Below are 13,207 nucleotides of genomic sequence, written 5' to 3' on the forward strand. Positions count from 1 at the left end.
AAAAAAAGACAGACCTTTGAAGAACCATCAGAAGTCCCGACAGGAGTCTTGATATTTGAGTGGTGCTATTGAATAGTATTCATTTTTTTAAGTTGCTTTTTAGAACTGCTGGAATCACTGAATGGAACTTACGGGGACCAGTGGTGGTTCACTTCCTAAAACTATTTTCATCATTGGTCCTGTAGAATGACGGTAGGAGGGAAGTGTAGAGTTTCCAGTATTGAGGATGGAAGTGAAGTTGGTGCACACGTCCCATGTGAGACATAGATCCATTCCATACAGGGATTGTGAGGTGCTCCACCCCCCAACAACTCTAAACTATAATTACAGATCTGAATTGACGTGTGAATTTTATTTTTGAATTCTGGTTGATAAATGCTAAGGAAGTATTAGTAATATGAACTTGTACATAAAGTGTTAAAATGAAGTGTATGTATATGCATTTTGACTTATCTGCCTGATGAGTTTTTATAATGTAATGTAATATATTCTCCTGCTTCTCATCTCTTTCCACTTTCTCTTGGTTCTTCTTCTAAACTCTCCCATCCTTTGCTTCCTCCTTCTTCTTTCCATTGCTTGTTCCTCTTAATCCATTTATGCCTTCTTTTCTCTCTCCTTTCCTTCCCTCCATTTTTAAAATTTATACAATATATTCTGATCTTGATTTTTATTCTCCTGCCTCCTCGCAGATAATCCTAGAATCTTCCCACCCATCCAACTCTGTTCCTTAGTCATCAGGGAGATACAACTCAAAACCAGTTTGAAATTTGATCCTGTCCCACGTCAGAGTGGTCAAGATCCACAGTAAAACCAGTGACAGCCCATGCTAACTAGAAAGCATGAAAAGGGGGCAAGGGGGAAACTCTTCCATTGCTGCTGGGGGAACAAAACTTGTGTAGGCACTAAGGACGCAGGGTAACATTTCCTTGGGAAATTGGAAATAGATCTTCAACATCCAACTCTATCACTCTTGGGCATTTTATCCAAAGGAGTTTATATCCTTAACTTTTTTCCTCTCTTCTTCATTTCCCATTCTTTTATGTTTTTCTTTCCTTTTTATATTTTTCTTAAGTTCCCTACCCCCTCAGCCTACCCTCCTTCTGTGGCTAACCCCATGTTATTCCTATCAGGACTCACCAGCTTCAAATGTGCTGGGCTAGGAAGTACTGCATAACTCTAAACATTGTTTAAGTCATTCTTCTGCACACAAAAGGTGGGTGTTCATGTGGAATTGTCTGCAGTTACCATGCTCTCAGAACTACTTGTTTTATGACTACTAGGAAGGTGTGTTTGGGTTTAGGTACCTGGGTCCCTGGTTAAGCTGTGATGTCACCATGTGGATGTTTTAGTTTCCTATGCAAAATGTAGAGGTAATTAAAAGTAAAGAGAATCTCATTCCATGAGTCTAATAAGAGATTCAGAAAAGAACCTATGAGAAAAAGGCCTCTCAGCACTTTTCACTCACGTTTATCGTTAAGGAAGGTCATCTCAGCAACTTTGAATGTGCTTGAAAATGGATAATTGTTGAAGTAAGCAGATCCAAATAATTATAAATTTTAAAAGCAAGCCAGTCCAGTGGCAACAAGTGCTGTGCACTGTATTTCTAAATTTCTCAAATATTATAATGACTCTGATGAGAAGTAGACTCACGAGTATTATTGTGTTAGAACTGCTTCAGAATTTTTATTTGTGATATTAAATATGTTACTATTGTAAAAAGAATGACAACTTTCAGATGACAGGTGTCATCTGCAATTTCCTACCTGTCTTTTTTGCTTTTAAATACAGGGGTTCATATTGCTCATTGGTATAAACAATTGCATTTGAACAGAGACCATGCTGTGACTAATTTCACATCTCCATTTCCAGGTGAGGACCCTGAAGCTCGGAGAATGCGCACAGTCAAGAACATAGCAGATCTGAGGCAGAACTTGGAAGAGACAATGTCCAGTCTTCGAGGGACCCAGATAAGCCACAGGTACTCACAGTTCTGCCTGTCATTAGAGGAATAAAGAAAACTGCCAATGTGAACATCGGATCCTCTTATAATTATTGAGAATATATTTAGCATTGTTTCCTGTTTTTTTTTTTTTCATTTGTACACGGCAATCAGTTATCAATACTCCTTAAGCTGAGAGATGTCTGGTGTTTAGTTTTTCTTTCCATTTTGTCTTCTACAGAACTTTCTTGTTAGGCTGAGTTAACTGGTCAACTACAACCGATTCTAGTGATATAGTTTCATGTCTTCCATACCATTGGAAGAAGCTGGCAGAGATCCATGTAGGCATGCCCACTGCTAACTCCCTGCACTGGTCTGAGAAACTTAATATGTTTTGCTTTTCAAGAGTCAAACAATGCTCAAATAATCTGTATGTATCGGTAGCTTTTCTTTCTAAAGCAATCACTTCCAGAAACTGTGACTTCCCACATTTTGACACAAGCAGAGATGTTCACTTTCATGAAACTGATGAGCTTCTAGCCATACACATGCAACTCAAGCTTTTCCTGTGGTATCGCATCTTGGTCTGTGTCCTTAGGAAACCAGAGAATATCTATGTCTCCGTTTTGTTTGACAGCACCCTGGAGACAACCTTTGATACAACTGTGACAACTGAAGTGAATGGAAGGGCTATCCCCAACCTGACAAGCCGACCGACCCCCATGACATGGAGACTGGGTCAAGCGTGCCCTCGTCTACAGGCTGGAGATGCCCCCTCCATGGGTGCTGGATATTCTCGAAGCGGTACCAGCCGATTCATCCACACGGATCCCTCCAGGTTTATGTATACCACACCTCTTCGCAGAGCTGCTGTCTCGCGTCTGGGAAATATGTCACAAATAGATATGAGCGAGAAAGCAAGCAGTGACCTGGATGTGTCTTCTGAAGTGGATGTTGGTGGATACATGAGTGATGGTGATATCCTTGGGAAGAGTCTGAGAGCAGATGATATCAACAGTGGGTAAGTAGCCCTGAGAAGAGCTGCATTGTTGGGGTAGGAGGGGCATGTGAGTCTGTTGTACATTCCAAGATATTCCAGGGTGACTTAAGATCATGGTAAAAAACAGGTGTTTATGATTTATAACAGTAGCAAAATTACAGTTATGAAGTAACAATGAAAATAATTTTATTATTAATAATTTTATTATTTCACCATAACATGGAAAACTATATTAAAAGATTACAAACTAGGAAGGTTGAAAATTTGGTCTAAAGAAGTGCATATGGCCTTCATTTTTCATAGTAGTTTTACATGTTCCTAAGTAACAGATTTTATAGTTACTAAGGGTGTAGGAAGGAGACAGGAGGAGTTTTTCTGAGTTTCTGTTTCAGATCTGGCTGCCTCTAACAGCTTTAAGGAACAAATAATTTGTGGCATGGTTTAAATCAAGTTGCAGAGAAAATCAGAATTGAAGGATTTTTAAAGTTTTTAATACATTTTATTCATTTATGTTGTATGTGTCTATGTGTGGGCATATGTATACAATGGCAAACATGTGGAGTTTGGAAATCCTTCTACTATGGGGTACCAGGGATCTAATTCAGATCATCATCTTTGGCAATGGACTTATTTATCTTCAAGCTATCTCTTCAGCCCCAGAGTTGAAAGTTTAGATTGATTGGTTCTCTGTTGGTGGTTTCAAACTTTAAAATATTATAGTATTTTTTTCTTCTTGCTATTATATTCCATATCAAGGATGAGCTTTGGAAGCAATGGGACATTCTATTAAAACTAATCCAGGGTTGGCGAGATGGCCAAGCAGGTAAACACACTTTCCACCATTCCTTGATGATCTGAGCTCAATGCCTGGTGTCTTGGCGGAGGAGAGAATCAACTCCTATACATTAACCTCTGATCACCACACATATGCTATGAAATGTGCACACACATATGCACACACATGCATGCACAGAGACAGAGAGAATGAATAAATACAATAAAAGAAACAGGACTCTTGTAATTACTGATATCATTTTCACCACTTCCTATTATCTACCAACCTTCAATTACAGTGGACTCTTTCTTGCTTCTGTATTCCTGTCTCCCTCTATCCCATTTTTAGGTAGTTTTTTATTATTATTTATTTATTCTTCATATAGCCCCAGATTACCCAACACTAACCATGTCCTCATGACAATGTCCTATACCTTTGCTTCCTGAATTCTAGGATTCAAGGTATGTACCAAAGCACAAACTTAGGATCCCCCTCACATCACTTTTGAAGAGGAAGCATAGAGTTTCCTAACCCAGAGTCCAGATTATAACCCTCAAAGACTTGCCTCTGTCCATCCACTTCTACGAGTTAGGCCTCACCTGCTCCCACAGTCCCCCTAAAATAGCACCAACCACAGACAAGGAGCACTTAAAACATGAGACTTGGGAAACAGCCCAGAGTCTAAGCACACAACATTAATGTAAAATGTTTAGCTTGCTATTGGCAGAATAATTGAAGAGCAGTTTATATCCAAAACCAGAGGACACCCATGGTACAATGCATGGGTAACTACGAATGGTCTATACAGCCTAGAGTGCAGAGTAAGGAGAAAGTGTTTAACTCCGATGTGATGCAGAGAGAACTGAATAAGAAAGCATATTAGTTATGGTTCCTGAACGAAATAGCCAAAGATGAGTCAAATACATTTAAAAATAAAGCTTATAAGAGAAGTCTGGAAGATGAGCAGAAAGGGTATAACCCATTCATTATGTTTGCCAGTGTGTTATTTTCATAACCAGAGGGGCATTGGATGAGATGGCATTTGATAGCATTTCTGTTGACTGAGAAGCATGGAAGGGGGGACATTTAAAGGTGAGATGTAACAAATAGAGCTACTGTGGCCTGTCTTGAAGTCATGACGTAAAGAAGTCGAGCTGTATACTCTATTCAGGTTTTGAATATAAATAGGATGTGGAATATAAATAAGATGTGGAAACTTTGATGATTTTGCAAAGACTACTTCAGGAAAATCAGGCAAATGAAGTGAGGACCCAGAGTTAGATTTCAGAAACTATGGTTAAGAGCTCAGGCTCACGGTCACGTGACCAGAAGTATGGCAATGTCATTGGTAGTGGTAAGGACTAGAAAGTGTTTAAAGGGCACTGATGAAAAATCGAACACAATGAGGAACTTTTCTTAAGGGAACATAAAAGGTCCCAAACCGAAGGAAACCTAATTACCTACCCTATAAGCACAGGAGTCAGAGGAGTGTACCGTTAGAGAAAACGGAGTGGAGAGAGAGTACAGAGTTTGAAACACAGGCTAGATACCCCCCACAATGAAAACTTGGTAGAAAATGTAAAAGAAGCGTGCATGTAGAGAATACTAGAAATCGTGGGCTTGAACACTAGAGGGAAAAGAATTCCGAGGGGAAAAAATGTAGCAAGCTACATTTTGAGTGGGTGTATATACATATCTATGTTTATATGAGTGCATCTGAACATACGTGTGTGTGTGTGTCTATTCCAAAGTTTCTCTTGAGTTTGTCTTATTTGCTAAAGAGCATTCTGAGCACTGAGAACGTACAATCATGAACAATAGACACACAATGCTTGACCACATGGAGCTCACATGCTAGGAATTTTGCATCTACATAAGTGCCCATTTTTCTTTTTTTTTAATTAGATATTTTCTTTATTTAAATTTCAAATCCCCTTTCCTGGTTTCCCCTCAGAAAACCCCCTATCCTATCTCCTCTCCCCCTACTTACCAACCCACCCACTCCTGCTCCCCTGTCCTGGCATTCCCCTGTACAGGGGCATCAGGCCTTCACTACCAGTGATGTCCCAGAAGGCCATCTTCTGCTATATATGCGGCTGGAGCCATGGGATCCCTCCATGTGTACTCTTTGGTTGATGGTTTTGTCCCTGGGAGCTCTGGGGATACTGGTTTGTTCATATTGTTGTTCCTCCTATAGGACTACAAGCTCCTTCAGCTCCTTTGGACCTTTCTCTAGCTCCTCCATTGGGGACCCCGTGCTCAGTTCAATGATTGGCTGAGAGCATCCACCTCTGTATGTCATGCACTGGCAGAGCCTCCCAGGAGACAGCTATATCAGGCTCCTGTCAGCAAGCACTTGTTGGCATGTAAAAAGGACACATGCTCCACTATGTTCATAGCAGTCTTATTTACAATAGCCAGAAGCTGGAAAGAATCCAGATGTCCCTCAACAGAGGAATGGATACAGAAAACGTAGTACAATTACACAATGGAATACTATTCAGCTATTAAAAACAATGAATTCAAGTACTCATTTTTCAATGAGTTAATAGTACACATATATATTTAGACATAAATATGTACATGTGCAGACACACATGCACAAATACATACACATATAAACAACTGAGTTCTGCATATGATAGATATTATAAGTACCCAACCCATAGGACCAGACTTTTCATTATATTCATTAGCACTCATTTGTGCTTAGAGAAATCTAAACTCTTCATGAAAATCTGTCCTGTTTTCTTTCATTACATTCTACCTATTTATTTTGGGGTGTGAGCATGTGGGCATGTCTGTGGGTAAACAAATGCCATGGGACACATATGGAGGTCAGAGGACAACTTATAGGAGTCAGCTTCTGCTCTACCACCAAAGTGAGTCCTGGGAATCCAACTCAACCTTAGCAGTCGATGCCTTTATCCTCTGATTCCTTTTATTGTCTCTCTTCCTCGTGACTTTGATCTTCACATGGGGAGTATAAACCACAGTCACTTAGAGAATTAGAAGTTTGATAGTTCTGCTCTTGCCTATTCAGGATTCTAGTATTACCCTGACCATTACCATTCACCAGGCAAATGGCAAAATATATGGGGACAAACAGTGGAAGAATATTTAGCCAGGCCTGAAAGGTTTGCAATTGACTTCTGCTTGCACTCATCCAGAGTGCCTTTGTGGCAGCAGCTCCCTGCAGGAGGCAAGAAAGCAGGGCTCCTCTGTGTGCCTTGGAGGAAAAGGAAACTAATTTGATGACAACTGGCTGTCCATCTACTAAGTCCTATACAGAGGGCAAGCAATGTTTTTAGATCCTGTGTCCTACTTGATTTGTTTTATTTTTCACTTGAAACTTGATTCAGACTTCTGGTCTCTTTCATTTCATCTCTACCCATCTTTCTTAGGAAGTCTGTTATATGTGCATCTGGGATCTACATGTTTCATGTATGGAAGGTGTATCAAAAGTTCACTGGGAAATGGTCAGCATTTTGCTCTTCCCTCTGATGGCGGAGATGAGCTTGAAGTCTCTTACCCATAGTGGTGTAGAGGCGACTGACTTTTAAAGCAGGGCACAGTTTTGGTCTCTAGCCCCTACATGATATGTGGCTCGTCTGAACTAGAGGTTGATTGGAGGATATTATGTGGAAGACCACTTGCCAGAGTATGCATATGCCACTTTTGATATTTCAATGTAGAATTTAAATGTGGGACAGATGAGAAGGTCAGAGGTACACCAGGAAAGTTTTAATTGGATAATACTTCCTATAAGTCATATGAAAACTATTGCTACATTTCATTTAAAAAGGAATCACAAATTCGCTTGTTCTTCACAATTTTCCAAGGATGTTTTGCTGATTAGAGAAACAAAAAGCTCAATAGGGACAATAAAAAAGAAAATGTTTAATTTAGCTTTTTTTTTTTTTTTTGCAATAACACAAGGAATGTTATGCAAATGAGAATGACATTGCATTTTTTCATGTACTCTGGATAGAAAATGATAAAGCTACTTAGTTGGCATTCTCAGAATTCAAAATTTCTTGAAGCATGCAGAGGCTTATCTCAGACTTCTTCTTTTGAAATGACTTCACACCCTTGAGAATCTGAAGCTGTCAGTAATTAGAAATTAGTCAGAGGAAGGGACTCATAATGAGTTGAAAGAGCACATCTCTGAAGTCAAAAAGGAGAAATTGAGAGAAAAGTTACATATTTCAATTGAGTGGAAATTGAAGTTATCTTTGGATACATAGTCATAAATAGTTATGTGCATGTGACTGAAAGTTAAAATAGTAATTGAGTCATTTGACTGAAAATGAAAATAAAGTATGACTTCTAAGGGACAAAAATTGAAAATATGAAATGAAGTAAATTGGTCCTGCTACACTTCTTCAAATCTCCTAAAAACTTAGGATGATTGACATGGATACAGCAACTGAAAGGCTCTAAAACCCGAGTGTGTCATTCTTCTGAACCCACGTCCCCCTCATTGACTCACCAATTTCATCTTTAAGATATTAGCCATTTTGTGTTACTAGAGAAGCATTCATAGAACAAATAGCTGCCAACTAGGCTTCAGTCACACAGTACCATTCTATGACAGGCAGTGCTCTTCACACACACACACACACACACACCCACACACACCATATACAATTGTGAATACAATTGTACTTCTATATCTATATCATCTATATCATACACATCATATACGTCACATACATTGTACACACCATATTTATCATGCATATCATATACACCACATCATATACATCATATACATCATACACATCACATACCTCATACACATCATGCATATCATGTACATCATATACATCACTTTCCTCATACACATCATATACATCATATATATACAAATATATACATAGACATATACAAACATATCTCTATCAATATATATCTATATTTATACCTCTATCCCACATGTTATTATCAGCATTGCTAACTCAACCTAATCAGAGATAAGCTTATCATTGCTATCATTTCAGTTTTGTAGCTGACGAATTTGAGTCATAGATAATTGAAATACTTTCAGAGACCACGCAGCCTGTCCATAGCAGCACTATAGATAAAGAATCAAGGTTAACATTATGGAAACAAAAGAGAAAAGATTAGAAACCAACGCCAAGATTTTTAAAGCAACTAAAAGCTAGGGATAGTACATCATACTTATAATTCTATTCAGGGAGCTGATGCAGGAGTATCACCATGAGATGGAGCTTACCTTGGACTACATAGTGAGTTCTAGTTCAGGAGTGGCTTCAGAATGAGACCCTGCCAATCAATCAATCAATCAGTCAGTCAATAAACAAACAAACTAAATTTATTCAACATACACAATAATGCCACAAAATGCCTTTTTGAAAATTTATTATTTTAATTAGTGTACAAAGTACCTAGTTTTCTTATGACACTTTTGTGAATAGTGAATATTTAGTTTTCGTTGATTTAGTTGATTCCCTTCCACTGTCGCCTACACTTCTTCTCTGACTCTGCCTAGGCCATTGCAGTTGTAACCCTACAACGCAATCACTGTGTTCCACTTTCATGTCCCATGGATTGTTATTCTCCACACAGCATTTTCTTGGTCATTTCTTGTAGTTATTTCCTGTGCTACTCAAGTTCTTTCAAGAAAGCTTTTACCTATTTTGTAATTTGAACACTTTCTTGGCCTTTTAATCTAGCAGTTTAGACAAGGGTTTACATTTATGTATTTAGTGTGTGTCTGTGGTATTTATGTATGTGTATCTGTGTGTATGTGTGTATGCATACACACACAAGCGTGTGTGTGTGTGTGTGTGTATGGAATGCATGTCTATCATGGCATGTATGTGTGAGTAGTATCTGTGTATCTGTGTGGGTGTTTGTACGTGGGCATGTAAGTCTAACAATTTTTATAAAAAGCTACTGACCTATTATAGTAAAGAATATTGATTTTTTAAAATGAAACTGAAAATAAAATTTACTTTCTTGTGAGAGTATCTATATATAAAATGGTGTAATAGAGTTGATTTTGAGTATTTATTGAAAATTCCCAGCACAGTAGTTTTCTTAAGTCATGTGGATAAGGTCATTTCACTTTTTGTTGATTAATGTTGTGTTGGCAATTCTTTTCAGGTATATGACAGATGGTGGGCTCAACCTATATACCAGAAGTCTTAACAGAGTACCAGACACAGCAACTTCCAGAGATGTCATACAGAGAGGAGTTCATGATGTGACAGTGGATGCAGACAGGTAATCCCATCAGCATAGAAGATGCTGATTTGCACAAAGCTATTTCATAAGTAAGGTCACAACAGATCTCCAGTGTCAACTACAACTTCTACTTTGCAATGTTTTGAAAAAAAAAAAAAAGGCAGTTCCATTTGCTAGACCACATTAGCTCTGTAATTCTGAACAAATATATCAGTGATAGAAAACACTTAAAGAGAAATTGTATCTATAAGAGAAACTATAGCAGCATATGTTCATTTTTCTAATTGAAAAGAAACAAACATTGTTAATGTTTTTCTGTCAATTCAGATGCATTTGAATTTAACTGGAGGCAAATTATACAAGTATAAAAATGTATTTCAGACCATCAATTACAATAAGTACAATAAGCTTGATGTTTCTCATGAGAGTTCTTTGAAGACATGCAGCTCTTGCTCTAGGCTAACATCTTATTCTCCATTATCTCTAGGTCTTTAAGGGTGTGTGTGTGTGTGTGTGTGTGTGTGTGTGTGTGTGTGTGTGCATGAGTGCACATATCAGACATATGTTCCTAGAACTGTTCTGCTGGCTTTTATCAGGATGATCATTTTGCGAGATCAGTATCTAAGTCAACTAATATAAAATGTATTTCTGACCCTGATTTATTTAGCTTTTCACTCCAAATCTTTAATTTTATTGAATAAGAAGACATCGCTCATTTCTATTGCTAAGTAACAGTACATAGAATACTCCTTTAATTGAGTATTTTGACTAATATCTTAAAACTAATCTATCTACATTATGAAATAATCATGTGCACAATTTATAGCTATACCCAAAGGGTAGGTAGTGAAGTCTGATACTAGTTTTCAGTATCACTTCTGATCCATGCTCCATCAATACTTTAAATCATGTTAAGTGGAAAAGCCATCTAAGCTCATTAATCTACATGTGCCTATTTACCCAGCCTGTAGAGTCTTTCTGTGTGTATGTGTGTATACATTCTTATGTGTACATGGGAAGTATGTAGCTATGTTAGGAAATGTTTTCTCCCCCTCTCCAGTCTGAATTTCTTTTTAAATATATTTGCTCACTGGCTTTTGTCCTAACTTTATTCCCAAGTCCTGGACATTTCCCCATCCTTTGAACAATCTAAACTAATTTCTGACTCTGATATTTGTCTTGTTGCTTTTGGACCTGGGGTGTTCTTTGCTGAATCCTTTGCCTTTTTTGCCAGCTGTCTCTGCTCAAGGTCATGTTCTAGGAGAAGTATTATCATAGTAAATCAAGGTATACTTCTTCCCGAACACTTTCTATCTTCCTTACAATAGGTATTGATCAGTGCAGACAATGTCACAGTCGTCATGTGTTGAGGCTTTAACAGAAGCTGATTTGGTGAATGAACATAGCTAATCAATTCATTGAGTGTATGTAAGTCATTTGGATAGAAGAAGGGCGTTCTTTGTATGGTAAGCAAATGAGATGAGGCAAGATTCCAGGCACTTCATATTATGGAAAGGGAATGGATTATGTGGGAGGAGACAGAGATTACAGGGAAAGACATTGAAAGTATGGGCTACATAATAGGCCTAATTCCCTGTATTATTGCTACTTAGCAGTGGAAAATGCTAAAGGTATCGATACTGGTGCTGGAATAACCCAAGAATCAAAACAATAGTGACTTTGGGTTAGAAAGAATTAAAAAGAAACCAACATGTTTCTTTAGTTTTAAGGCTCATACTGCATTCTAGCTGATGAATTTCATAGCAACAGATAAATCCAAACAATTATATAATAAATTTGGTCCTGCAAAACATTGAGTACCCCCCCACACACAGTGGGTAGAACCTGGACCAGAGTACCACTTGAGAAAAGTGGCTTCAAAAGGAAAATACTAGAAATATCCTCATACTACCTGTCTTAGATAGGATTTTGCTGCTGTGAATAGACACCATGACCAAGGCAACTCTTAAAAGAACAGCATTTAATTGGGGCTGGCTTACAGGTTCAGAGGTTCAGTCCAGAATCATCAAGGCAGGAATGTGGCAGCATCCAGGCAGGCATGGTGCAGGAGGATTTGAGAGTTTTACACCTTCATCTGAAGGCTTTTAGCAGAAGATTCACTTCCAGGCAGCTAGAATGAGAGTCTTAGAGCCCATGTCCACAGTGACTCTCCTCCCCCAACAGGGTCACACCTTCTAATAGTGCCGTTGCCTGGGCCAAACATATACAAACCATCACATAACAGTTTTCACATGTTATAGAGAATGATAGAAAAAAACTAAAAATCCTTCTGTTTAAGTTATACTTTTTTTTCCCAACTCAGTGGTACTTGTAATTTTTAGGTTTTATAAAAAGTTCTATGTAAGTAAAATATACTGAAATAACAGCAGATCCATCTGACTGGAATTAGCAAAACATTGTATTCAAATTATTCTTTAATACTTATCTCTTTACTTACATACTCACTTATTTTATGTGTATGGGTATTTTGTCTGCATGTCTCTGTATCAGAGAAGAGTAGCAGATCCCTTACAATTGGAATTACCGATGACTGTGAGCCACACATGGCTGCTGGGAACTGAACTCAGGTCTCTGGAATTAAAAACAGTGCTCTTAACCATTAGGCCATCTTTCTAGCCCCCAAGTCATTTATGGTAAATCCTGTAGCTTCCTTTTTTAATACTTATGCTTAAGATATGAGTAGACAGTAAAGAGTAGCTACATACCTCTTGATACTAAATTGAAAATGAATGCCCTTCTTGAAAAACAGGGGTTTCATCAACTAGCAATGATGTGTTTAAAGGATCATATTGTTTCAAGCCATGATAGTTCCTCTGCTTTCTGTGTAAACCTGTCCTAGCTCCGGATCCTCTGTCACTGGGATTAAAGAACATGAATAGTCAATGAAGACAGACGGAGAAGTTCAAGAGCTCTCTCTGCTAATAAATTAGACAGCAAGTGTATAAAGAAAGACTGACAAGTAACCAGTGTACCTTAAACAGGTACTTTACAAAGTCTTAAGATATTCTGACACATATCCTAGGAGAGATCCAAAGATATTGGGAGAAGGAGAAGAAGGAAGCATAGAAAAGTTTGGTGTAAGAGGGAATGGAGGACACCAGGAAAGTATGGTCCTCTGAGTCAGTTGAGCAAGGTGTGTACGAGCTCACAGAGACTGAAGCACGGGACCTGCAAGGGCATGCACCAGGTTCTCATGCATATATATATATATATATATATATATATATATATATATATATATGTGTGTGTGTGTGTGTGT

General features: G+C 38.1%; 1 protein-coding gene across 1 annotated transcript in view; it reads left to right on the top strand.

The window, feature by feature from the left end:
- The window catches only part of Nav3 (neuron navigator 3), a 319,139-nt gene that overhangs the window by 174,301 nt on the left and 131,631 nt on the right, over positions 1–13,207 (top strand). Inside the window, exons 10-12 of the mRNA XM_029542029.1 lie at positions 1,870–1,978; positions 2,577–2,960; positions 9,847–9,966. Of these exons, the coding sequence (XP_029397889.1) occupies positions 1,870–1,978; positions 2,577–2,960; positions 9,847–9,966 (613 nt within the window). The remainder of the gene's footprint in view (positions 1–1,869; positions 1,979–2,576; positions 2,961–9,846; positions 9,967–13,207) is intronic.

This window comes from Mus pahari, chromosome 9, assembly GCF_900095145.1.
Source record: "Mus pahari chromosome 9, PAHARI_EIJ_v1.1, whole genome shotgun sequence".
In the NCBI taxonomy this organism is placed as follows: Eukaryota; Metazoa; Chordata; class Mammalia; order Rodentia; family Muridae; genus Mus; species Mus pahari.